Source organism: Marmota flaviventris, chromosome 6 (assembly GCF_047511675.1).
Source record: "Marmota flaviventris isolate mMarFla1 chromosome 6, mMarFla1.hap1, whole genome shotgun sequence".
Classification (NCBI taxonomy): domain Eukaryota; kingdom Metazoa; phylum Chordata; class Mammalia; order Rodentia; family Sciuridae; genus Marmota; species Marmota flaviventris.
Window position 1 is genome coordinate 76,812,984 of NC_092503.1, and position 27,964 is coordinate 76,840,947.

Consider the following 27,964-nt stretch of genomic DNA (forward strand, 5'->3'; position numbering starts at 1 on the left):
GGAGCCTTCAGGTAGGGGGATGGAAGAAGAGAATGCCAGGCCAGGGCAACAGCATGTTCAGAGACACACAGGTGTGAAACAGCATGTGTGGTTCCTGCTTAGAGGCAGCTGTGTATGAAAAGCTAGCAGGAGGCCTTGTCAGACTTTTCAACTCGTTTCTTTATCTGAACCATAAAACAGAACAAGATTTGAGCAACTACTTTCTCAATTTTCCCAGTGATAGTATGTAACTAGTCCAGATGCATGAAAGAGAATTCAATTGGTTATATATAATGCCCGCTTTAGGGTAGTAGGGAACTCAGGTTGAGAAGGACTGTATTATATGCAACTATTCATGTCCTCAGTAGAATAATATGATCACATCTGTGTTTAGAAATATACTTTTAGGAGCTGATTAAAAATGGCAAAAAAGTTATTGAGCAATTGTGAATCGAGTAGAAGATAGTAAAAACATTAAAGTAGATGGAGAAATAGTTTTAGAGCTATGTAGGAGGCAGGATGTGTATGAGGCTGGTTCACTGAAGATGAAGAAAAAGAAAGAAGATGAGGATGATGCAGCGCTAAAACACCAAAGTGCCTTTGTGGGCAGCAGTACCATTATCTGAGCTACACAAAGTAGATTTGAAGAGCCTGGGACGATTTTTATGGATCAGCAAGACATTGCTGATCCATATTAGATTATTCAGGTCTAGAAGAAGTATAGGCATGGATGAGATTGCTTTATAAAAATCTTGACACAGAAAAGAGGAGGACTTGGGAAGTCATCTTGTTTCACCAATGTTTAAGAGATTGGAAGAAAAAGAAGGGTCAGTAATGTACACTGAACAGGAAAGACGGAGATAAGAGGCCAGAAAAGCCTGGCTCTCCAAACCCAGGAAATATGACTTTAAAAACTAAGTCAGCATTTGCTGTTTTATCTTTTATTATAGCCATTCTGATTAGGGTGAAAGGTTATCTCATTGCAGTTCTGATTTGCATTTCACTGATGGCTAATGATATTGACCAATTTTTTCACATATTTGTTAGTCATTTATATTTCTTCTTTTGAGAAGTGTTTGTTCAGATTATTTGTCCATTTTTAATTGGAATACTTTTTTGTTGTTGAATTTTTGAGCTCCTTATATATTCTTATATATTAACCTCTGTCAGATGAATAACTGGTGAATATTTTCTCCCGTTCTATAGGTTGTCTCTTAACGCTGTGCATTGTTTCTTTTGCTGTACAGAAGCTTTTAAGTTAGACATAATCCCGTTTATCAATTTTTGCTTTTGTTTCCTATGCCTTGGGGGTCATATCCAGAAAATCATTATCTTGAAGCATTTTCCCTTTGTAGTTTCAGATTTTACAGTTAGGTCTTTAATCAAATTTGACTTGACTTTTGTACAGGGTGAGATAAAAGGACCAAGCTTCAATCTTCTGTATATAGGCATTCATTTTTCCCAGTACCATTTATTGAAGAGGTGTCCTTTCTCCAATGTATGTTTTTGATGCCTTTATTGAGAATTAGCTGGCTATATTTGCATGGATTTACTTCTGGTGTCCTTATTCTGTTTCATTGGTCCATGCATTTATTTTTATGCCAATACCATACTGTTTTGGTTTTTATGGGTCAGTATTATGTCTTGAAATCAAGTATTGTGATGCTTTCAGCTTTCTATTTGCTCAAGATTGCTTTGGTTATTTGAAGTCTTTGAGTTTTCATATGAATTTTAGGATTTTTTTTCTAGTTCTGTAAAACAAAGTGGTATTTTGATGGGGATTGAATCTGTAAATCCCTTTGGTTAGTATGAACAATATTAATTTTTCCAATCCATGAATATGGGAGGTCTAGGTCAGTACTATTCAATGATACAAAATGGAGTTGGGAGGAGACCAGAGAGTGCCCGTCAGCTTTGGCAGGTTCAAGGACTCTGATGACCCTGGGACAGATGCAGTAGGATGACAGGGATGATTGGGTTACAGTGGGTTCCCAAGAAGAAATGAAGAAAGTGTGAATTTAGGGATCTACAGTTTGACATGGGGTCAAAAGAGGACTTTTATGTTTCTTTTCCCTCAAAAAGGGACTATTTTGAACACATATTTTGAAGACACAGGGAAAGAGTATTTTAAAAATAAAAAAGAATATAAAAAGAATAAGAAAAAGAATAGATATAAAGATCTGGGGGACTAGAGCCTAAAAGAAGGTATAGGAAGGAGGTGAGGACTTTTCCTTTTCTATAGTTGAGGAAGAAAGAGTGGACTTATCATGTCACCAAATGCAAGGATGGCCCAGAGAATGTGAGGAAAATGCCAGGCAACTTGTGTTGCCCTGTAACTTAAAAGAACATTGCTATGTGCTTGTTGCTCTCACTTCTGTTACCTGACAATGGATCTCTGTGACCCAGAGGGTTTCAAATTTAAACTCTATTGTCTCAGCGGTTTTTTGACTCCTGGATTTCTGCCACCATTCCTCATTATAGACTAGATGGGGGAATTGATCATCTTCTGTGCAAGATACTGTGTCCAGTGTTGACTAATGTTCTTTTAACATTAGTTAAAAGATGAGAATTAAGTTTGGAGGAACTAGAACAAAAGTAATTGCCAAAATATCCTAAACACTGGTCGTAGCTCTCATGGGGTACTACTCCAACCCAGTTTCAGGCCATGAGATTTCCTAATTTTTACTCTAGATATGAAATTCTCATGGTCAAATGTTCTACCAGGAAATATTTGACATTGTCTGGAGATATTTTTGATTGTCTTGACTGGCAGAAGGAGGGCACTACTGGCCTCTTGTGGTAAATGCCAGGGTTCTGCTAAATATCTACAATGCACAGAACACCACCACCACCACCACCCACCCACCTCACCCCCCGCCACACACACACACACACTCACACAACCAAGACTTATCTGGCCCAAAATGTCAATAGTATCAAGGCTAAGAAACCTGTTCTAGACTAAGCACTGGAGGACTTAAGAAAATACTTTTGAAGTTTTATATCATACTTCTTAGTTGTTAGCATGAGAAGTTAATAAGGAGATAGGCAGAGATGAGAATTAAGTTTGGAGGAACTAGAGCAAAACTAATTGCCAAAATATCCTATATTTGTGAAGCTCCTTGTTCAGTGAGCATGCTCAGAGCACTTAGATATGGATAGTTTTAAAGAAGAGTTGGATCACTAGAGTTTCTGGCAGAATGTAACACTGCCATTTTTTCTACCATTTTAATAAAATAAAGGAAAATGAAAAGATCAGAGGTTATTAAATAAGATAGGAGAGAAGTATCTACACAGAAAGTTTGAAATTTTAAAACCTTACCTTTTGAATTGTATAGTAGGTGTGTCTACTAAAGGGGTTAAAGATACTAATATGGGTAAAGTTTCAGGCACAGATATTGGTATAGATATGAATGGGCAAAGGGAAAAATTGTACTATGATGAACTTTTAACCCTACATTTTTAGATTTTATTGAGAGAAGTTCAGCTGTCTCTTTGACATAAGTTAGCTGTGTGAGTTGAAAGATTTTATAAATATATTTGAGTTAAATCTGAGAGCTGTAAAAATACACTGAGATGTCTAATAAAGAGCTGTTAAAACTTGAGTAAATGAAGCATTATCTGTACTATAGAAAATGTAACTATATTTTGATTTAGCTTAATGTTTTGGAAAGAATATATGTAGACATGGGTAGTATATAACTTTGTTGTGCATCATGAACACTGAAGCTTTTTCAATCTTAGAAAGCGCTTTCTAAGAACACTGTTCCTTCAGAAGAATGTTCCTTTTTTTCTGTACTGCATTTTTAAATTGCATAGGGAGTTTTAGATAAATGGAGAAGTACATTCCAAAAGCCACTCTAGCAGGAATAGAGTCCATCAAATATTTGGATAGTAAATTTTTATCACTTTACAAGATCTTTTCTTGAACTGTACATGAGGGGAAAGGAATCCCATACTGTAGTGTTCTCCCTATTTGCAGAAGCATATTAAAGACCTAAAACAGAGGCAAGGCTGGAATGCCAGGAAGAGGGAAAAAGAAAGGACAAAAGGCCATCATAATCTCCATGTTTACTTTGAGATGCTTGTTTAATGACCTTTACATAAGGGCACACTCCTGCCTTTCAGATAAAAGTGGGATCTCAAAAGCTATAGTTCAGAATTATAATGATGTATCTGAAGGCCATGGACCATTGGTGTCAAAAGACAACACTTGGGATCATCGATGAGATTTAAACAGACAAATATTCTAGAGGAATCCTCTTGAACTATACACTTGCTACTTTGGCTTTTTGAATAACTCATGGATGAGCTTTTCTGCTAGCCTCCAGGCAGTGTGATAACCAAGGAAGCAACAGTATTGGGAAGCTCTTCAGACACTAATCAGCTGGGGAAAGAGTTCATTGGCAAAAGTGTCCTCCAAGACACTTCCCAAGCAGAGAGGACTGTCACTTAAGGGGGAAAGGGAGCCCTCATATCCAGTCATTGTAAGCATCCAGCAGGCAGGAAGATGGCTCAGGTAGTGGCTGGATGAAAGTAGACTTGAGATAACCAGCTCTGGAATGAAGTCATCTTCTACAGTTTCTTTCCTCACTGAGAATGAATTCAGGGTGGTCATTCTTTGAGGGAGAGGTGCTTCTTCAATTTTTATTAACACAGTAGTGTGTCTCTGTGTCTCAGAGGGGATATACATAGTCAAAATGGATTTGCTTATTAATGACTTCCAGCTTGGCTGATGACATCCTCATTGACAGAAAAGGCTAGTAAGGAACTGGGTTCTTCTGGGTAGACCTCAGTGAACTTCTCCAGGCTGGTAGACCCTGAGAAGGGACACTTGAAGAACTCAGACCAAGATGTCCAGGATCCCTCAGAGAATATCAGACTCAGGATCTGAAGAGCCAATGCCATCAGAATCCATGGGGAGATGTTCTGGAGGGGGCAACTAGGCCTGCAGCTACTGCAAAGGTACACGTCCAAGGGTGAGACCCAGACTTGGTCCTACTCCATTCCCATTGGCCTCCACCTCTACTTGCTCTTCCTGCATCCCCAAGTGCTGTCTTAACCTTTGGTTCTCAGCTACAAGGCCATGAATTTTCTCTCTTAAAACCTGATTTTCTAGAAAAAAATCTCTTTTTCCAAATCTACTACTTGTTCCAGCTCACTCTTTTGAGCTTTCTTTCATCCTAATTTTTTGGTTTCCTCCTCAGTGCCTTCCTCTAAGGACTCAGATGCATGAGGGGCTGTTACTTGTGCACCTGGCCACCAGTGCTGTCCTTTTCATGAGAAGCAGGGCCTGGCAGTGGTGGCAGGAGCAACCTGGCCAGACTGTGGGGAGTCCAAGACTGTCTAGAACAATGTCCTGATTAGTATTTAAGTTCTTCAGGTATCTCACCACAGCCTGTATTAATCATATTGTACCTAAAATACTACAGAAACTAATTGTTGTTAGAACATTTTAAGGATTGAAAACAGTGTTCTCTTTGGGGATACCAAAAAGATCTTCCCTGACCTTGCTCTGCAAACTATAGAGAAACTAGGAATTTGGTTTATTTTTTACCTGCTGGATAGATAAGTGTGGAATGACTTGGTTGGTGGATGCTCTCAGCTGTACAGGGCCTCTTTCTACAGAAAGAGATAGGGCCTCAGGGGCTGACCTTCTCTTAACTTTTCTGCTGCTACCATCCACCATCTGTTTTGAATTTTTAACCAGTCTTTACTTCTTTTCTCCCACATCATTAAGTGGTCTCAACAACTTCTCTTCAGTGTTTCTACTGAAATATAAAACATTTTTCCAGTTTTCCTTCTATTTTTCCTTATTTCCTGGTAACTGAGGTTATAAATGGAGGGAAGCCTTAAATGATTGTGTTTTTTTTTTTCCCAATGGATATTTTGTTTCTCTTTTTACTTAAATCCTACAGTAAAGAATAAATACATTTTCAGAGCTAAAGGTGTATTTCTTGGTATTTCAGAAAGAAAATAGACTCAGGTCTTTTTTTAATGTTTCCTCCGAGGAAGTAAGATGAGAGCTTTGAAGAATTAAAAACAGTAAGGCTTTGGGTAAGGTCAGAGAGATTTAATGTTGGGAGATGCTGCCAAAGATTCTCACCTAAGGGAGAAGAAGGAATGGAATGTGGTAGGTAAGATTCAGTCCTGCATGAGACTTGGAATGAAAAATGGAAGAAAGTTCTAGAGACACCTTCCAGATAAGGTTCTAGAGACAGCAAAGAAGAAAAGTCCCAGATGCTTGCAGCAGCAGTTGCCATTTCTGAATACTATTTATTTTTAGGAAACACAAGTTTCACATATGTGGGTAGGAAGCTTGATTGGAACAGAAACCCAATGCCTTGTTTCTGCTGTTTGTGTCCTATCTCTAAGGCACTGCCTTTCCTTATGGCTCCAGAGCACTCTACAGGAAGTGTTGAACATAAACAGTTAACTGAGGATGAAATAGCTCTTCTTTTCTGAGGATAGAGTAGGAAGTGATGGGCTATGGTTGGGGAATATGGGTTTGATGTTTTAAAAGACATGCAGGGCTACTCAGTGCTAGGATATGGCAAATTTATCAACATGGTAAAGTCTTCTTTAGAGACCCCCCAAAAAATATTGTTTTGGTGATAACTTAAAGACAACCTCTTAAAAAGCTTTTTTTTTTTTTTTAGCCCAAGGTTCTGTGAAAGAGAAACCAAACCTTAAGGCCATCATGTAAATAGGTCATGCGTTAATTTACCTGACACACTTGAAGACTAGACATAGGTAGTTGATCATCTTGTGGCAGTAGCAGGAAATAAGAAACCCAAGCTGCATGTATCTTTTAAAATCTCCCTAGCAACCGAGTCAGCAAAGGCCATCCTTCCAGCACTTGCTGCCAGCTGAGAGAACTGGCTTGAGATTCTTTGAGGATTGCCCAGTACATCAAGATCTTCTGTTTCAGTGGTCTTTTACAAAGGGCCATCTCTTACCTCTACAGTGCTGTCAACTTTTTTAAAATTATAGGTATATATTTTTGTACTGGGGTTGAACCCATGGTGCTTTACCACCAAGCTACCTCTCCAGTTCTTTCTAAATTTTATTTTGAAATAAGTTCTCCCAGAATTTCTCAAGCTGGCCTTTAACTTGCAGTCTTCCTGCTTCAGCCTCCCAAGTAGCTGGGATTACAGGTGTGCATTACCATGCTGGCTTTACTTATTGTTTTAAAGTTCTGTTCATATAAATTGTTGTCTACTTCTAAAAGAACAGAATTCTTTGAGAAACCCATAATAATTTATAAGAAAACACTCAGAAGAAGATGAGCTATAAAAGCAATGTTAGTATTAAGGCTGGTGAGCATATGTAATTAGTTCTACCCCATAATGAAGACTAGGGCAGAAGGTCCTATAACTTGTTTAGGGTCACATTGTTAATCCTATAAGTAGCTATATACAAGTCCTGAAGGACAAAAACATAATGTTCCAATTTTTGTTGGTAAAATTTTTCTGTAATCCCAGGGATTGGCAGTACTTGGCACAAGGGCTACTTTCTTTCCTTCACCCCACTGCACCACTCCAGAGGCATAGTAGTATGTGACCCTGGTTTTCAACTCATGTGGGCAGTTGGGATATTTGGAGCTAAGTCATGGGGCTGCATTCTGGAGTCATGCTCAATAATGCATAATGTTTATTTTGTGAAGTTGCTGATGCCTGAAGCTCAAATTGGACCATGTTTAGAAGATTTGGGGGTACAGTTTGCCAGTGCTTCTTAAACAACGGATGGACTCTGAAACTTTGCTTTCATGTGCTGTGTTGACAGTGGACTTGCCATTGGATATAGCTCAAACATGATCAGGACAGAGCATGGAGATGCCTCTCAAGTAAGGTCAAAGAGAGTGACAGCAGAAGTTGATGGAAAGAGAAAACAAGTACAGGAACATGCCGTGTCTCTGCACTTCTCTTTCTTTTTTCCAGAGATGGTGCAGAAGGCAATTCATCCAGCTGTTCAAGTGCTACAAGCTCATCATTCTTGATTCCTCTCAGTACCTTATACCTGTCCCCAAACTACCCACCCACCCATCCAATCTATCGGCTATTCCTCTTGGCTCAACCTTTGGAATATCTGCAGTCCTACCTTTTTCTACTATTGCTGCACTGGGACAAGCCCATCATCCCCTCTCACCTGAACTATTGAAATCACCTGCTTTGTTTCTTTAACTCCATTCTCCCCACAGAGTCTGTGCTCCATAGAGTTGCCACAATAATCCTTCAAAATATAAACTGGGTTGCATCACTCTCCTGATCTAAAGGTTCCAGCAACTTCTCAAAATGTTTTGAGTGGAATAGTAAATCTTTCCTGTGATCTGTGACACACTGAGCTATCAGGAACCTGACCATTTTTCTATTTGCAACTCTCTCCCGTTACACTGGTTTTCTTGCTTTATCTTGAACCAGTCAGGTGTGTCTTCATCTCCAAGCCTTTGCATTTACTGTTTCCCCTGCTTGTAACAGTCCTTCCCATGATGATTGAATGACCCTGAATTTTGGTCTCTTTGAATGTCATTTCCTCCAAGAGGCCTTTTCTGGTCACCCTATCTGAAATAATACCAGCTATCTGTATCTGTCTGTTTGTCTGTCTGTCTTTATATTATCTACCCACCCTGATATTTTCTTTATTTTTCATTAGGCTTCTCATCTCTGCCTGACATTGTATATCTAGTTTCTCTATGTCCTCTCCCTTAGAATGTAAGCTCCGTGAAGGCAGACCCATGTCTGTTCTGTTCCTTGCTCTATCTCTAGCTAATAAAACAGTGCCAGGCACACTGTTGTTATTTATTAATAAATGAATCAATTGAATTAATTAACAAAGTATGCCAAATCCTTTTCAATATAGGTAGCCAAAGGTGACTAATTATAATTGTATGTTTTTGCTACACACACACACACACACACACACACACACACACACTCCTTATAAGATATTAGGACCTGTGCTAGATTCTTTGCTTGTCTTATCCAGTTTAGTAAAACAGCTGCCAGATAGGTGTTTTTATTATCCCCATCATAATAATGACAAAATGGAGGCTCAAAGAGACAGCTTTTCTCAAGGTCACACAGTTATTAACTAATAGAAATTAATTACAGTAGGTCTGGCCTGGCTTCAAAATCTTAACTAGATAACTGTGCTATATATTGCATCTCCTAATTTTTAATGTGCCAAAATCCTATCAGAAAATAAATAGAATAACAGGGAATTTTTTTCTGTATCTATTTTTACAAAGGACTACAAAATTATAGAATGTGTATTTTTGTTCCTTTGAGATGAAAGAAGTTACTCAAAAACTCTAGAAACTAAGTTCCATTAAAGATCACGTGCAGTAATATAAAAATACAAATAAATTTATTCAGTTATATTAAGTTAAGCAAGATTTTAAAAGCTTCCATTTCATACCTTTCTAGTTAAAGAAAAAAAATGTTATGCAAATAAAATCCATCATGTTGGCACATTTACAAGATGCTTTCCCTTTCCCTCTCTGAGCTCAGAATCTATTCTTTTATTTCTTGCCCTTTTCATTCCTGCCACCTACACTTTAGGGCCATCTTCTTTTGCTCTTGCTGTCCTTTCCTTTGCTCTCATTTGTGTAGCTGTCAGCATCTCCTCTTCAGGTGTCACTCCCTGCAAGCCCTCACTGGATACTTGCATTTTATGGAGAACCCTTAACCTCTCCAAGATGTGCCCCAGTTCTCCCAGAACTTCTCACCCTCTCTTCTTTTGGGAAGTGAATGGGAGGTCCAGCCCCCTTCTTCAGGGTCTTTTTCTTCTCAGTCTTCCCCATCTTATCTCAGAACTTCTGTATGCAAGATTTACACCATATAAATTCTTGTCACATTATCAGGTGCTCTTTCTCCATGAGAATAAAGTAGTCCTTTACTCTTTCCCAAAATATAATACTTTCCATTGTGCCCTCTATCTAGTTCCTGTGATCAACTCACATGAAGCTAAACTTCTAGGCAAGTAGCTCCAGATGTCTGGAGATATTAAGGTGCAGGAAGAGAAACAAAAGGTGTTAGAACTGGAAGATACCTTAGAAGTCATGGGGGCCTGTTTCTTTTGTTTTGCTGTCTCATGTTTCAGTTTCTATCTATTAGCATGCATTTGGCTATAAGTAACAGAGTGCTCAAACTAAGGGCTTAACATGATTTGCTATCTTCCTTAACAGTAAGTCTGAAGGTGGAGTGGTTCTAAAGTTTGGTTAGGAGCCCACAAGTATGCAGACCCAGGTGTTTTCCATGTTTTCCCTCTGCTACTTCAGCTTATTGGTGAAGTCTGGCCTCCTATCCTGAGGTAGGATACCTCACATACATAGCTACAGCCTTTTGAGGAAATGGAGATGTATTTAGTTTTCATGCCTCTCTGTATTACAAAGGAAAGTTTTTTTCCCAAGCGACCTCAGCAGACTGCTGCTCATACATCTAGCTATGAGGAAGCCAGGATTGCCCCAAAGTGACATGTTGGCTTTCTGACAGGTAGGGCAGAGACAGGGACAGGATTCTTCCGAGGCAGAAAAGGGAAAGAAATAGCTATTGGTGAGGCAACATTAATGTCTGTCATTTGTACTAAGGCTGACAAGAACAACTTCTGAATCATCCACATCCTTTTGTAGTATTGTCCAAGTTGGAAGAATTTGTTTCTGTTTACAAGTGTTTGTGGGTTTAAGCTTCTCAACTAACAAGAGATAGCCAGGAAGTGGGGAGGGTGGGTAGTAGTTTTTGTTTTTATAATAAAATAAAAACAGCAGAAATTTATTTCTTATAGTTCTAGAGATTGGAAATCTAGCATGGCCAGGCTCTGGTGAGGGTCTTCTAGATCACAGACTTCTGACTTCTCATTGTGTCCCCATATAGCACAAAGAACTAAAGAACTCTCTCAGGTCCATTTTAGAAGAGCACTAATTCCTTTCCTGGGAGCTTCACCCTTATGACCTAATCACCTTCCAAAGGACCCTTCCTAATGCTGTTACACTGGGGCTAAGAATTCAGCAATGAATTATGAAGGGGATGTAAAAGTTATTCTATAATGGGGGAGGAAGGAAAGGAAAGAAAGAAAGGAAAAATAAATTTAAAATAACTATAATATATAATTTCACATATATATTAGATCATGTGACACATATTGTGAGCTGCTACTATGTGATAAAATTGTATATTAGTCTGTCATTGGACTTTGTTGTATAGCTTCTTATTTTTCTTTTTGTGGAAGCTCAATGATTGTACGCTAAAAGAATGACCAATCTTTGTTCTTCTTTCTGGCATTCAGTCAAAGGGAACTTGTCTCAGTAGAGCTTTATAAATCATATAATTAAACTTAGGAACTGAGATTTTTAGATGTAATAGAGGATGCCTTTCTAAATGAAGACTGCTGACAAACGTATGTATAACAATGAAACAGAGAGTAACTAATCCTAGTCTTTGATTCAATTATATCTGGTAAGAATTATTAAAAGAAATTTTCTTCTAATACCACCATTAATTTTTAAATTATTTTAGATTGAGACAGATAATAAGCCAGTTGTAAACATCTCAAATTATTGTGTTTTATATGTCAGTTATATATATCAAAGCCTGTGTTAGGTTTCAAGGATCCAACAATATAGATATGACCTCATTCCAGCCTTTAGAACCTGTAGCTCCAGTGGAGGAGAGACATATAAACTAATTATTATAATTCTGTGTAATAAGGACTACCACAATGGTATGTAAGATAAGAATTAGTATAAATGACAGTGTCTATTCTGTAAGATAGTTAATGTCATCTTCATTGCTAAGTGCAAATATAGAGCCACAGAATGATCCAGCTAACTTGTCTTAAGTAGCAGAGTCAGGCTGTGAACTAGGTCTCTGGCCCCAAATCCAGTGTCTTGCTTCCTAGGCTGCCTGGAAGAGAAGATTGAAGTCTCTCTTCCATTTGAAGGCAATATCAATCAGAAAAGACTCCGTGGAGTAGATACTATTTGAGATTGACCCTGGGACATAAAATCTCAGTAGGGTGATAGCAGAAACATTCTAGGAAATGAGAACAGCACAAAAAGGTATTGCAATTTATGGCAGAGAAGATATCAAGAAGGTAGTCGAATCTTCTAATGAAAGGCCTTATCCTCAAGTAAAGTATAAGATATAAACTCTATACTTAAAGTGTAAGTAAATACCTTTTGCTCAAGTTTTAAGGTATAAAGTGTATACTTGAGTTATTCATATTTAATTCAATGGACAAAATTACTCTTTTCCTTTTTTTTTTTTTTTTGCTGGGAGGGTACTTGGGGATTGCTCAGGGGCAATTGCTCAGATTGGAGTGCTCTTCAGATTAGTTGCTATTTTTATTTCAGTGAACAATTATTTACAATAACTAAAAGCTATTTTCCCACTACAACTATTTCTTTCATTCTCTTGTGGATGAGTTATCTTACCTCAAAGAGGTTTTCTAAGATAAATTTTCAGTTGCTTAAAATCTCCCAAAAGAGAAATGCATAGTTTGTGGCAAGATGGTACAACAAGGAAGGTCAGTATATACACTCCTGCCCAGAACAATGGAATAAAATTAAACAAAGGTATATTAAATAACATCATTAGTCATTAGGGAAATGCAAAGAAGAGCCACCATGAGATGCACACCACACCTGCTAGAATGGCAAACCAAATTAAAAAGACCATATCTAAACTTGGCAAGGATGTACAACAACTGGAACATTCATACACTTCTGGGAATGAAACATGATAGAAGTGTTTTGGAAGTAGTTTCTCAAATATCAAAAATTACTCAACTAGTCTACTCCTAGGCAATTACCCCAGGGAAATGAAAGCATATATCCATTTATTTTATGAGTAATTGTGTATAAATACTCATAGCAACATTAAGTAATAGCACTGGAATTACCCTCAAATTTCATTAGCAGGTAAATAAGGAAACAATTTTGGTATGTTTGTGTTATGGAAATATATCTCAGCAATAAAAAGGGTCTGAGCTATTGATACAGGTAACAAGGTGAGTGAATCTCCAGATAATATTGCTGACCACAGGAATCTAGACCTCTTCTCTACCAAAGAAGAGTTTGATTCTCTTTATATAAAATTTAGAAAATGTAAACTAATTTACATTGACTGAAATTAAATTGGTGGTTGCCAAGGGGCAGTAAGGAAGAGAGTAAGAGGAGGAAGAAAGAATGTTAAAGGGGCATGAAGAAACCATGAGTGTTGACTAGGTTCATTTCTTGATTTTTTTGTGAAAATTTTATGAATGCATTTTTCTAAATCTTATCCAATAGTACACATTATAATATATGTAGGGCTTTTTTTGTAAACTATACTTTAGTAAAGCTTTTTTTCAAACTACCAGATACCAGCTATGTCTTCCTAAGTTTAAAACTTTTAATTCTGCGGACTCAAATATGACAAGAAGCATTTAAATTCTCTTGGATTTAAAAAATATTTTTCCTGCAGTTTATACCTATATTTTGCTTTCATTTAATTTTTTAAAATTCTTTAAATGGAAACCAGTTTTTGTTGTTGTTGCTGTTGTTGTTGTTTTTGGTGAGGAAGTGGAGCAGTAGAAACATACATAATCTACTAGTAAGACCATAATTTGATGTCATTACTATGAAAAAAACATTTTCAAGTTAAATGTGTGCATGCCCCACTATTGAACAGTTCTCATTCTAGGTACATATGAAAATAGCAGTTCTAAACTGATTTCAAGACTCTTTTATGCTCTTAAGTTATTGAGGAACTTTTGTTTATGTATTGAGAGCTTTTGCTTATATCAGATATTTACTTTATTAGAAACTAAAATTGGGAAAGTTTTAAAATATTCATTTTTAAATGACAATAATAAACCTATTGACATGTTAACACAAATAATACTTTTAGGGGAAATCATTATTTTCCAAATGAAGAAAATTAGTGAGAATGGTGGTATTGTTTTATAATTTCACAACTCTCCTCAGTGTCTTTCCCAATAGAAGACTGATACTCTATTCCTATATTCAATCTGCTGGAATATATTATTTCATTTGAATACAGGAATAAAATCTGGCCTTACAAACATATGTAGTTAGAAATAGAACTATTTAAATAGCCTTTTCAGAAATTTTTGAATATTCTTCTTTGGTATTACACAACTGTCCAAGAGACAGTTTCTTTAAAAGAAGTTGCATTGTTGAATCTGAACCACATCAGTGAACATTTTGTATTCTGTCATATTAAAGTCTATTGGTCTGTCTTGTACTTTGAATGGATCTTTTACCCATGCATTATTTTGTAACATTATTCACTAGTCATTGGAAAATATTAGTTTATTGAGTTATTCACATCTTTCAAACATTTACACATTTCATTACATAATTATTGATAAATGAAATTAATGTCACCAATGATATCAAAAGATTTTCTGAAAACAGGAAATCTGTCAAGCTTGCTGTGGGAGAGTTGTTTAAAATTTTGATGCTTGTTTGAAAGATTAAATTTTGTCATTGATAACTAGTACTGTCATTTTCTTTGAAGTCACAAGCTCACTTTTTTTTATCTTTGAAAAAATATCTCCCACTCTGTTCTAAGTCTGAATCACTATAGTTTGAAGTCTGTCAAACATTTTTTAAAGTGAAAATAGTGGTTCAGGAAAAAAATAGTTAGTTCACCTCAATTCAATCTGGAGTTGCTTTGCTGTGAAACAGCTATTGATCCTTTTATGCATCACAGAAGTTTTACGCACACTTCCCATTTAGTGACATAGAGCAGGACAGGAAACATTTTCTATGAAGGCTCAGATAACAAATATTTTGGGCTCATGGATCACTGAGTTGAGTTGAAACTGAATTTGTTATAACTATTCAACTATGTCATTGTAGTGTGAAAGCAGCCTCAGATGATATATAAATAAATGAACATGGCTACATTCCAATAAAACTTTCCCAACATAGGAAATTGGCAAGATTTTCCCAGTAAGCATATAGTGGGCCAGCCCCTGATATAGAATATTAAAAGGATTAGTATAATAGCAGGGGCAGTGGCACATGTCTGTAGTCCCCACTACACTGAGACAGAGGCAGGAAGATTACCTGATTCCAAGAGTTTAAGACCAACCTGGAGAACAGAAAGACCCCATTTCTATATATATATATATAATAATACACACAGTAACAGTTATTATTTTCATTAAATCTTGAAATATATATACATATGTATAGTTTGTGTCTCTCTTAAAACCAACTTTCCTGCACTTTCAATAAATAGCATTTATTAGACCATCAGCCCAGAAATCTGGAATGGTCCTAGATTGCTTTTCCTTTACTTGTAATATTCATTTGCTCACCTGCAAATCCAGTCAATTGTATCTCCTAAATATCTTTCTGCTCCTTTCATTATCTACTTCCATCTGCACTGCCTTCTCATCAGTTCAGTTTCACCTCTTTCATTCCTGACTCACAATGAGGCTTTCCAACAAACTGCTTTCCTATCTTATAGAACATCTTTCCATGCAAAGGAGATTGTTCCTTGTCCTGTGTCTCTCTTATACCTGGCATATGGTATTTAGTAGTTACTGAATAAAATGGTCATCTGTAAAAGCCAAGGGTTTTTTTTTTTGGGGGGGGGGTATTTTTCTGCAGAAAGACTAAAAGGAGCTCCTCTTTATCCAAAAGATGAAATTCAATCTCTCAAGTGTGAAATATGACACTTTATTGTCCATTCCCTAACTCCTCAGCTTAAGTGTCCTCCTTCCTATATATCACACATACCTAGCCCACAGATCACTGTGGCTCTCCAAGGATACACACCTTTGAAGGACTTATACTTTGTACACTTGTTAAAAAATTTAACCTTCTCACTTTCTCCCATCCCATTGCTTACTTCAGGGACCCACTCAACTTTCCTTCCCCATAGATTCTTTCCTAATGCCCCCAATATATTCTCAAAATGCTCTGTGTATAAAATAGTACTTACATATGATTATTTCGAGCACTCACTCTCTCAGACATTTTGTAGCTTTTATAATATTCTGAAAGGTAGTAATTATTTGCCCATTTGAAAGATGAAGGCTTGAGTTAAAGAGAGATTAAATAATTTTTCCAGATTACACATTTAGTTGGGTTTGAGCTGGGCTCTGGATCTGGGTTTTCTGCTCTATCATGTTGACTTTCTTTACTCATCTCTTATAGGATTTTAGCTCTTACTACATGTATTTGTCTCCTCTGTGTTTATAGAACCCAGTTCAATAATAAAATGAGCAGAAGATTTGTGACTGGCACAGAATCTTAAGGACAAAGTAGATACATGATATAATCTCAGGAAACCATATTATAGCATAGTGAGTTTTTCTTTTTCAAAGAGGTATTTATGTTTTGGGGAAGAATGTTTTTTGTACATTTTGCTCAAAAATCATTTATTGTGCAGAGCTCTGAAGCACTGTACAGGAAACAGACATTAACGTGACAGCCTCCATCTTTAAGGAGTTTTGGTGTGGCAGGTTTGCATCTAATGTAAAAAAACAGCAGGAACAGAGTGATTCTGGTGTTAAATTAGAGGGTGTTCACATGTGGGACTGTATTTAAAAAAAGTACCAGGAAAGCTTTCCTGAAGGATGAGTAGAATTGCAATGAAAGCAAATACTGGGAAAATATTATGTTGACAGTATAGGAATGAGTGAAAACTGGAATTTGAAATAAATATAAAGCATATGTAATTTATATATATTTATTTTAATCTTCCCCATTTATAATTCAAACAATTACTAATATCCTTAAGTTTAAGCAATAAGAGCCACTTCAGTGATGGACTGTCAATTTTTGCAAACCTTGTTTATTGTGGATAAAGATAAAGTAAATGTGTAGCTTAATGATTATTGGGTGTGAATTTTGAGTAAGAAAAAGGGTGGATTCGTCTCTGCATTTGTTGCATGGGATGTCCTAGGAATTGGGATATCACATGTGGTTCTCTGCAGGGTGGATATGGCTTATAATAAAACCCATGCTGTATATGCTGTCCTAAGAAGTCCTTCTGTGCCATGGAAACACTCACCACTGCATTGCCCCGGTGTGGCTTAGATTCTGTTCTTTTGTTCTTTATCACATGACCTTTATTTGCCCCAGATAACTTTTTGACACTAAGCACTTTTTTTGAACACTGAGCACCCCGTGTTTAGCACTATATTATCCCCACTATACCTGGAGTCATATAGATATGGACATGAATATATTTTAAAGGTTTTACTGTCTTATAAACTCAGGTCAAATCATAGTAATTTAAAGCATGCATGATATTCTATGAAAGCTTAGATAAACATAATGGAATTCTTTTTTCTTTGCTTTTATTCTGACACTCACATGATAAGTATATTAATTAGCACTCTTCAAAATTAATCCCAGTGATTAATTTTAGCTATCATGCTTCAAAAAACACGTTTAAGTTTTTGCCTTCAAATGGTGTTTAGGATAAGTGCCTATACATTTGAGACATTGTTTTTAGAGCAAAACAAGATTAACATAAGTCTTATCTCTCCTGAAGTTTGTAATTTAAAAAATAATATCAGTCCAAGAAAAACAGATAAAATTCAGAAAAGAATTCAACTAAAAAAAATAAACTCATAAATAAATACATTGGGTAAATAATGTACTTACTGTGTCTATTTATAAAACTATTATGGTTTAATTTTTAAACCAGTAATTTAGTGAAGAGGATTACATATTTAAAGTCTGAAGTGAATTTGTATATTTAATGGTTAACACCATTGATTCATGTCTTTTATTTTTGTAGACTTGATCCAGGCTACCAATGAGACCAATGTTAATATCCCTCAGATGGCTGACACGCTCTTTGAGCGAGCAACAAATAGCAGCTGGGTGGTTGTGTTTAAAGCTTTAGTGACCACACATCATCTCATGGTGCATGGAAATGAGGTAAGCTAGATAAACTAATTTTGGGGAGGAGGTGGATGGGTAGAGGAGGAAGGCATTTATGGAAGAATATGGCATGTTAAAAGAGTATGGCTCTTTAAATTTTTGTTAATTTGGAAAAGAAGAAATCCATGGTTCAAAATCACCTGGACAAAATCATAATCTTTGGGGCTGGGGATGTGGCTCAAGCGGTAGCGCGCTCGCCTGGCATGCGTGCGGCCCGGGTTCGATCCTCAGCACCACATACAAGCAAAGATGTTGTGTCTGCCAAAAGCTAAAAAATAAATATTAAAATTCTCTCTCTCTCTCTCTCTCTCTTTAAAAAAAAAACATAATCTTCCATTTGGTTATTTTTATAAAAATAAATTTTAGGTTAGAGCTGGTCTTAGAGATACCAAAATACTAAACATTACTTGTGCCTAAAACATAAATACTATATAAGCCTATTAGTGAGGAAAAAATTGTTGTTAGGGTAGAAAAGCAATAAGACTATTTTCCCCTTAGAAAATGTTCCTTATTCCTTTGAGTGAAAATGGCTGTTATAAAATACTGAATTTTGGAAAATAATGATAAAATTACAATTATTCCTTTTGTATGGAATACCTACTAAATTCTGTGAAATTTTCAGTATTCCTATTACATGCAGAAATTAAAGATCATAGAATTTAATTCTAATTTAGTGGGTATTAGTCAAAGTTTTTCTCCCTTAGAGAACATCAGAAAAATATAAAGCTTTATGACCAATAAAAGAGATCACAATGAAAATTTGTTTAAAAAAAAAACTTCCCTTTGGTCAAAATTTTTTAAAGGTCTGATTTGATAATACAGACATTTAATTCTAATTTTTGTGTTTCAGAGATTTATTCAGTATTTGGCCTCTAGAAATACATTATTCAATCTCAGCAATTTTTTGGACAAAAGTGGATCCCATGGTGAGAATATTTAAATAATTATCTTTTCTAATGCTTTGAGTTTAATGGGAGGTTATTAATGCAGAATCACTGCAACTCATAGCTTAATAAATATTTATATTTATATTTTAAGAAAAATATAAAAGTAACTATATAAAAGTAATTTTTAAATATTCAATTGTAGACAACTCCATATTAATTTTATTTTTTATCATTTTTGATGTTCACTTTAAAAATTAACTGTGGGTATACTAGACCCATAGATTGCTTATGAAGGTGCAGAAGACAGTGAAATGAAAGATGCCATCTAAATTTTTTTTAAATGATTTAAATATTAAAGAAATTTTCTTTATAGATTTATAGAGTTTGAACTGCAATCATCTGTTCATTCACCATACTTACTAGCTATCTATATGGCGAACACATCAAGCAGGTAGACTATTAGCAGAGGGCTACTTGGATTAAATATGAAACATGTTGTTATTGAAACAGTGAACAAACATGCAAGGAAAAATCAGAAGAGACATTGTGTACAAGGATGGTTGAATAACTAAACTAGTTATTCCTTTTTGGCTCTGGAAATAGGAATTTAAATGAGGTCTGCTGATACACTATTTGACCTCATCATTTAAGGAGTTAAAAAAAATTCTTAGTACTACACAAAGCACGACTGAAAGTATCTTATTAATTAATTTTATTTCCTCTCCCTTCTCCCCTAGGTTATGATATGTCTACCTTCATAAGGCGCTATAGTAGATATTTGAATGAAAAGGCTTTCTCATACAGACAGATGGCATTTGATTTTGCCAGAGTGAAGAAAGGGTATGATATTTTTCTTTCCCATGTTTACTGGAGCAGGATACGTCCTTGAAGCATACTTGATTTATTTTAACGAAGCTTATGTGCCAATTAATTTTGATCATGAAGGCCTAGTTTACAACCACCTGAAAGATGATCAATAAATAATGTTATAGAAGTTAGCCATGAGGTTGCCATATGCATTACTTTGTTTATATCTTCATGCAAAGAAAATCTGAGTAGCTGCTCAGAGTTTACATGGTCTGAAATTTTATTTACTAAAATTAATGCCAAATTCTTAAACACATGAACACCTTTAATTGAAGAGGGAGAGAATTGGCTAGACGTATTTAAAAGTAGAGTGGCAGTAGATGACAATAGCTATTTCAGTGGGTTTTGAGGTAAAAATTAAAATGCGTGTGTTGTGGAATCTGTTTTGGAAGAAGTTATACTGTCCTAAGAAATAAACACATTTCATAATCATACTAATTATTAATATTACCTATTGATTAGAAAACCTCATTGAAATACTTGAATTTTAATCCATAATTACATTTATTTACCTCTAAATAGATGTTTGAATCTCGTCAAGAGTGTTCAGCCAAAAGTTTGTACACATCTTTTATCTGTTCCTAACTTAAAATAATGGTAAGGTATTGTAGAAGGTTTAATATTTTTATTTTCAGGAACCCACATGAAAAGATATATCTGTATCTTTGTCATAGCTGACCTAAACTTAACTTTGAGCTACCTTTTCAGCATACTGATGGAAAATGCAAACTTGCCTTCTCAAAATATATCAGTTTCTTCTAGGTGAACACTTCACAAAACTAGGGTTTTTTTCCTGTATCCCCTTATCATTAGAGATGATTCTAGATCATACACCATCCTCTGACTTCTGCCACCATTCCTGATGTTCTCAGTTTATTGTGACTTCTCTGTAATATGTCCATGACCTTCTTAGAAGACAGTGCACCCCGTGTGGGCCCTTAAGGACACTCTGGAATGCTTTCTCCAGTGCTGGGAAGGGAGAGACTCTAAAGGTGACCATTATCAACCTGGGTATTTCCTTCAGCTGTTGTGATACTGCCACTCCTTGACCATTGCTGAATGCAGGGACTCCCTAAGAGGTTTGCAGATGTATATAGGGCACACTGTCCCTTCTGATGCCCCCTCCAGCACCAACCTCCAGTCGGATATTCTACCGCTAAACTGCCATCTCCATTTGAGAAACAAGTACGTGCCAACATGCATTTCCTCACTGGCTGATGGTAGCATTCCCAGGCCTACAGGTTTTGTAGACTTCCAAGACATGTTATCTCTTTCTCAAAAGAACAAAAAAAATGGCTATTATTTGTGTTACAGATTTTTAGGTATCTATTCAAAAATTCAACTGACCTCTTTTATCAGACTGCATTGCTTTTCTGCCTGAGAGTAGTGTAGATAGAAAGAAAGCATCACTTGTGTGGTTGAGGATTGAGAATGCACAAGAGGATATAGGAATGGGAAATAGCCACAACCTCATAATGCTTCATGTTGACCTCACAAGATGAACATGAACATGGGAAGGGGGTATAGCTTGGAACAGTGTGTGTGTGTGTGTGTGTGTGTGTGTGTGTGTGATGTATATCTTGGATTTCCCATAAGCAAGGAAGTTTTATCCTTTTCTTTTTAAAACTTATTGTAGGGCTGATGGCGTAATGAGGACAATGGCTCCTGAGAAGCTACTAAAGAGTATGCCAATACTGCAGGGACAAATTGATGCACTTCTTGAATTTGATGTATGTATCTCACCAGAAAAATGTTCCTTATATAATCAGTATTGTCTTTCCTTTGAAGATGGGCTACAGGTAAATCCAGAGATTTCCTCAGGAAGCAGCTTTAGGTTTTTTTCTTCATTTTAGTAAATTTGATGAATACTTAGACCGTTAAGCACAATAGAGAGGATTTTGGTACCCCAGTTTGGAAGTAGCTTGTCAAGTGTTTAAGTCATGGAAAAATATGAGTGCTGAATTCTTGGAACCTTCTGTTCTGAGCAGGATGGTGGCCTCCTATTGTGCTTGACAGGATGAAGTATCTACGAGATGTTACCTGCAGGCAGCTAACTTACTTGATCTGCTGTTGAAAATCATTTTATGGGGATAGCTTAGGTGACACTGCACCAAAGAGAATTATCTTTGGTTCTTCCTGGCAATGTCAGTGATTGGTGTCCTAAATATATATCTGTATTTGGCTGTGGTGGCAGCAGCTACACTAAGCCACGCATGTGATAAAGTCACATAGAACTAATTACATACACACTCACAAATGGGTACAAGTAAAACAGGGAATTGGAAATGATTGGTTGATTGTGTCACTGTCAATATCCTCATTGTCGTATTGTTTTTGACTATAATTTAAGATGTTCACTTTGGGAGAAACTGGGTAGATGGGATATGAGATCTCCCTGTATTACTTCTTAAAACTGCATGTGAATTTACAGTTACCTCCAAATAAAAAATTTAAGTAAGAAAACCTGACTCATGAAAATAAGACATTTTTTTCACATGTTGGAAAAATTTTAACTCACTTCATCAGCTTTTCTGTATTTTGATAGTTGCCTAAAACAAAGGCTTTCCTCAAATATTAGAAGCTTAAAGTCTCTGTTAAGATTATGTGACTTAGTCTATAATTGAGCCCTGTCATACCACCTAACTCCTGTGAAATTTCAGTAAAGGCAGCAAACCATCTTGTTGGTTTTGATAGATTTTACAGTAAGGACTTAACTACATATCTATGGAATGAGTTGCTTCTCTTAATTTTTTTTCCTTTCCATTTATTTTCCTTTGCTTTATTCGCCCTTGGTAAGGGTTTTTTTTCTGCCTTAAAGGAAAAAAGTCATAAAAGCAGTGGGGGGTAGAGGGGACAAAGTCTAAGAATTGTGAACAAAGACTGAGGAGTGGGAAGAAAATATTCTTCTTTGTTGGTAATGGCATATTTAGTGAATGGTTGAATGGCTGTGAGTCTCAGTGTTTTAGAAGTAGCTGGCTAACAGGCTGGGATTGTGGCTCAGTGGTAGAACACTTGCCTAGCGTATGTGAGGCACTCGGTTCAATTCTCAGTATCGTATAAAATAAATAAAATGATGATCTATTGACAACTAAAAAAAAATTCTTTAAAAAAAGAAGTAGCTGGCTAAGATACAACCCCTCCATTCTTCCTGAGATCACTACAGGCTCCTTGAGCCTGAACCTTCATGGTCACAGAGTCTTTAAGATAGGGATAATGGAAGAAATGTAATTTAACCTTGTAAAAGTAATAGAAAATCAGGTGTTCAAACACTGAATTTGACTGATCTGTGGTTTATTGGTCAACAGAATGTGTACACATCTTTAACAGGCCTGGTTTCATTGACTTAAGTTAAAGTAAAAACTAAATGTAAAACAAGATGCCATCCATCTTTTGATATTATTAGTGTTACTAAAGTTATAACATTTGTAGAATACAAGTGAATTTCTTAGTAATTGGATTTCTTAGTAAAATTACACTTTAATGTGATTTGGGAAAAATATTGACTTGATGATATGCAGCTGACATTAAATTTTCATCTGTTTCCAGGTGCATCCAAATGAACTAACAAATGGTGTCATAAATGCTGCATTTATGCTTCTTTTCAAAGATCTTATCAAACTTTTCGCTTGCTACAATGATGGAGTTATTAACTTGCTCGGTAGGTGAAACTACATAAACTTGATGGGCTGATGGGATATGTGGTAAGACTGACAAACTCTGTGGGATGAGTCTGTTGTCTCACTTCTTGTGCAATAAAGTGAACCTTGGCAGGGGCAGTGTTGTGTATGAAACCATGATCCTGAATAGGTCCACAGGTGATGGTGCTAGCAGAGCAATGTGGGCTAGAGAAGGACATTCATTTTTAAGATTATCAGTGTAGAGAGTTTGCTACTGTCTTCTCAGGTAAAAGGAATTAGTCATCAACCTGTTCTTTGGTAGGGAGCTGTCTCTCTGGACTAGGATGCTATGATGGAAGGTTAGCATTGATCTTGGGCATTAAGTGACTGAGGACTCAGTGGTAATGATAGACATTATCAGCCTTGTGGGTGGGAAGCCTGTGTCATTCAGCCTATTCACAACTTCCAATTCTGACATCATGGCCACTTCCTATAGTGTTTTCTTTTCTCTGATTATTGAGAGCCTGTTTGTTTTGCATTCACATGAGATAAAAGTAATCTTGTGCTATTTATCTATTCTGAAGGTCCATCCACTATCATTTCCCCAAACCTTCTTGTCACCATGCTTCAATTTAATTTTTCCAAGTCCCTTGTCATCCAGGTCAATCATTGATTTGATGTAGTTCAATGTGCCTTGTCAGCTTTCCTTTGACATAAAGTAGAAAATCGGATACACTGCTGAAAGTTCAATTTAGTAGGAAGATTTCTTTCTACTGTCAAGGTCATCCATTTGTGGAGATATGATTCATCAGATCACTTCCAGCTGGTTCTAGCATGAGGAGCTAGAACCATTCTTCAGAAGCTGGTCATAAGGAGCTCCCCAGAGGCCATAGATATGATTTGAGGGAGATGTGGACAAAACAGCAATATAGAAGAGAGAGTAGTTACACTGGGAAGATAAACCTTCTGTTCATACAACCTACCTGCTGATTCATGACCTCCTTAAAACTGATCTCTTACTAAAACTTCCATTTAATAATGGAGTATACTTGTACTTATTCACCTTTATGGTTTTGTACATTAAATAACACCAAATTTAGGTCTGAGGATCACTTAAAGTTCTGTGATCAGAATCTCAGTCTCTAGAAATAAAACAACAACAATTTTTCCAAAGGAGTTGCTATCTGAAGATGTGGCTCTGCTCTAAAGCACAAGAGGCCTGTACTGGAGCATGCCAGAGGCATTCTATAATATTTAAATCTGCTGCAAACATCTTGAGTACCTTTAGATCTCAAAGAATGAAGCCCATGTAGCTTCAGGCTGGAGTAACTGTGGAACCTGGGATAAAGAAGAGCATTTCACAATGACAGAGGGGTCAATTATCCAGGAAGACATAACAGTCCTTGGTGTGTATGCACCTAAAATCAGAGCATCAAACTACATGAGGCAAAAACTGACAGGTCTGCAAGGAGAGAGAGATGAATCCACTAGTAAAACTGGAGATTTTACCACTCTATCAGAAATGGACAAATCCCCCAGGAAGAAAATCAGTAAGGACATATTTGAACTTAACAACAACAATGGAATATAATTGACATCTACAGATTATTTTATCCAACAGCAGCAGACTACACATTTTTCTCAAGCTTGCATGGAACATTCATCAAGACAGATCACAATCTGGGCCATAAAACACATCTTAACAAATTTAAAAGAATATAAATAATATAATGTCTGCTTTTAGGTCACAAATAGCATTAATCTAGAAATCAGTAACAAAGAAACCCCTGGAAAATCCCAAAATAGGTAGAGATGAAGCACCATACTTCTAATTAACACATGAGTCAAAGAAGAGTTCTCAAGAGAATTAAAAAATAGTTTGAACTAAATGAAAACAAAAACACAATCTATCATAAAATGGGGGCTGGGGTTGTGGCTCAGTGGTAGCGCGCTTGCCTGGTATGCGTGGGGCACTGGGTTCGATTCTTGGCATCACATACAAATAAGTAGAATAAAGGTCCATCAACAATTTTAAAATATTTTTTTAAAAAATCCATCATAAAATGTGGGATTCAGTAAAAAGCAGCACATAGAGGAAAAATTATAGCATTGAATACATTTACTAGAAAAAAATAAAGGTCTAAAATTATTCACCTAAGCTTCCACCTTGGGCAATGAGAAAAAGAAAAGAACATTATCCAAAGTAAGAAGAAAAAGAAATAGTAATAAATTAGAGCACAAACCAATAAAATCAAAAACAGAAAATCAACAGAGAAAATTAATAAAACCAGAAGCTGTTTCTTTGAAAAGATTGATAGAAGATCAAGTCTCTTGCCAGCTAACTAAAAGAGGGGGCAGGGAGGAAGGTTACTTTACTAATATCAGAAATAAAAAGTAGACATCTCTACAAATCCTACAGACCTGAACAGGATAATAAAAGAACACTATGAGCAACTCTGTGCTCACAAATTTAATAACCTACATGAAAAATTTCTCAAAAGACACAGTCTTCCAAGATTTACACAATAAGAAATAGGCAATCTGGGCTGGGGTTGTGGCTCAGTGGTAAAGCGCTTGCCTCGCATGTGTGAGGCAATGGGTTTGATTCTCAGCACCACATATAAATTAATAAATAAATAAAAGTCCATCAACAACTAAAAAACATTAAAAAACAAAGAAATAGGCAATCTGAATAGGCTATAATGTACAAAAGAAATGGGATCAATAATTAACAACCTTCTAAAATAGAAAGCACCAGACCCCAGATGGATTCACTGGTAAATTCTACCAAACATTTAAATGAAAAATTATACCAGTTTTTTACAGTCTGCTCCAGAATATAGTAGAGTAGGGGATGTTCATAATGGGTGAGGCTATGCATGTGTGGAGTCAGGGCACATCTGGAAAATCTCGGTCCGGTCCATGTCCATTTCATTTTGCTAAAACTTTGAAAAAAAAAAAAAAAGGAAAAAGTCTTAAAACAAAATTGGGCATGTCCCTTTCCCATATGCACACTCAATCTGGTTAAGGTCCCTGTGCGAAGACCTGGAAAAAGTACATTCAACAGTGTTCATCAGGACCTTCATCAGGATATTCGGGCTTCACTAAACTTCTATTGCTGGACCTGGCTCAGAATTTCTAATCCAGGAGATCTGAGGTGGGGCTTAAGAATTTGCATTCCTAATAAAGTCCCAAATAATGCTGTTCCTGTTGGCTTGAGGACTTCAATTTGGAAACCACTATAATTAGAGCCACTACCAGATGCAGGAGATTTGAACCCACACTTTTTTGCATGATCACCCAAATTGATAATTATTAATTACATTAAAAATCTAATATAATATTCTTTCCTGCCTAGCAGCTTTAGAATCCATTCTAATTCTCCAGATTTTTGCCTTAAAGTTAAGGTTGCTAGATTCAGACAAGTACTCTCTCCCCCCTTTTTTTCCTGAATAAACACCCTAACTTTCACAAGAGAGACCATAGCGAGGCTGTCTGAAACTTTCCCACCTATGCAATAATTCAGTAACTTACAAGATCAGACTCCTGTCTGACTTTCAGCTATGACAACCTGTGGCTGCAAGAGATAAGATTATTTTAGGGGAGGAGTGCCTTTGTCTGAACTTGCCTTAAACCAATAATTCAAAGTCCTGTGTTTTCATTTTCTTTTTTAAGCTCTCCAGTGGAGACCGGAGCAGCTGTCCACTCCGTGTTTCCATTTGCCTTGTTCCTGTTGTGGTGCCTATCCCATGGTTTGATAAATTTCATTCCAACTGCTCATTTCACAAAAACTTAGGTGATAATTTAAGTAATTGACTTGCTCCTGTATAGAGCATGGACTTTAAGAATCCCATTTTCCATTAGACATAGGGGATGATCACTTTCATATCTAATTGGGTTACATATCTAACCCCAAGTTTCTATATTTGACAATTTGAAAGTCTGTTTTCTGTGTCTAATTCAGGTACCAAATACTGTGTCTATTCAAGAAACAGAAACTCCTCCCATTATTCTAAATAGACAGGAATTTAATGAAACCTGAAGCTATAATGCAGGGATTGAGGAGTCATATCAAGTAGCTGTGGCTTTAATCATTACTCCTCAAAATCCAAGAAGCCAGCTGGGTGCAGTGGCACACGCCTGTAATTCCAGCAGCTCTGGAGGCTGAGACAAGAGGATCACTAGTTCAAAGCCAGCCTCAGCAACAGCGAGGCACTAAGCAACTCATTGAGACCCTGTCTCTAGTAATCAAAAAAGGGCTGGGGATGTGGTTCAGTGGTTGAGCGCGCCTGAATTCAATCCCTAGTCCCCCCCCAAAAAAAAAAATTCAAGAAGCTGGGGTAGAAAGTAAAATGCTATTGGAGAATTATTTCACATGTTGATGATCTTACCTATCACAAGCAATAGCTGAAAAGGCACAGAAGAGGAACATCTCTTCAGTGTTAGCTTCCAGATCTCCCACAGGTCTGTCTCATTTGTAGTGCTAAATTTGTACCCAGAACCCTGGCTTCAGAAGAATCCAGAGAGAGAATGAAGGTCTGATGCACCAATCATCAGCATCAAAGTGGTCTTAAAGGTTTTATCTTTAGTGGGTAACAATTCTTGCCTTACATGCAAAGTTTAAAACCAAATATATCTTTGCATCAGGTCAGAGATTTTATCAGTAAATCAGATAGAGTAGAATTTCCTATTATCTTTCGCTG

General features: G+C 36.5%; 1 protein-coding gene and 1 pseudogene across 1 annotated transcript in view; one reads left to right on the top strand and one right to left on the bottom strand.

Moving 5' to 3' along the window:
• Positions 1-27,964, top strand: part of Snap91 (synaptosome associated protein 91) — a 117,985-nt gene that overhangs the window by 23,350 nt on the left and 66,671 nt on the right. Inside the window, exons 2-6 of the mRNA XM_027928180.3 lie at positions 17,745-17,887; positions 18,741-18,816; positions 19,515-19,617; positions 21,281-21,374; positions 23,191-23,302. Coding sequence (XP_027783981.1) covers positions 17,745-17,887; positions 18,741-18,816; positions 19,515-19,617; positions 21,281-21,374; positions 23,191-23,302 — 528 coding nt within the window. The remainder of the gene's footprint in view (positions 1-17,744; positions 17,888-18,740; positions 18,817-19,514; positions 19,618-21,280; positions 21,375-23,190; positions 23,303-27,964) is intronic.
• LOC114086849 (uncharacterized) lies at positions 4,352-9,781 on the bottom strand (annotated as a pseudogene).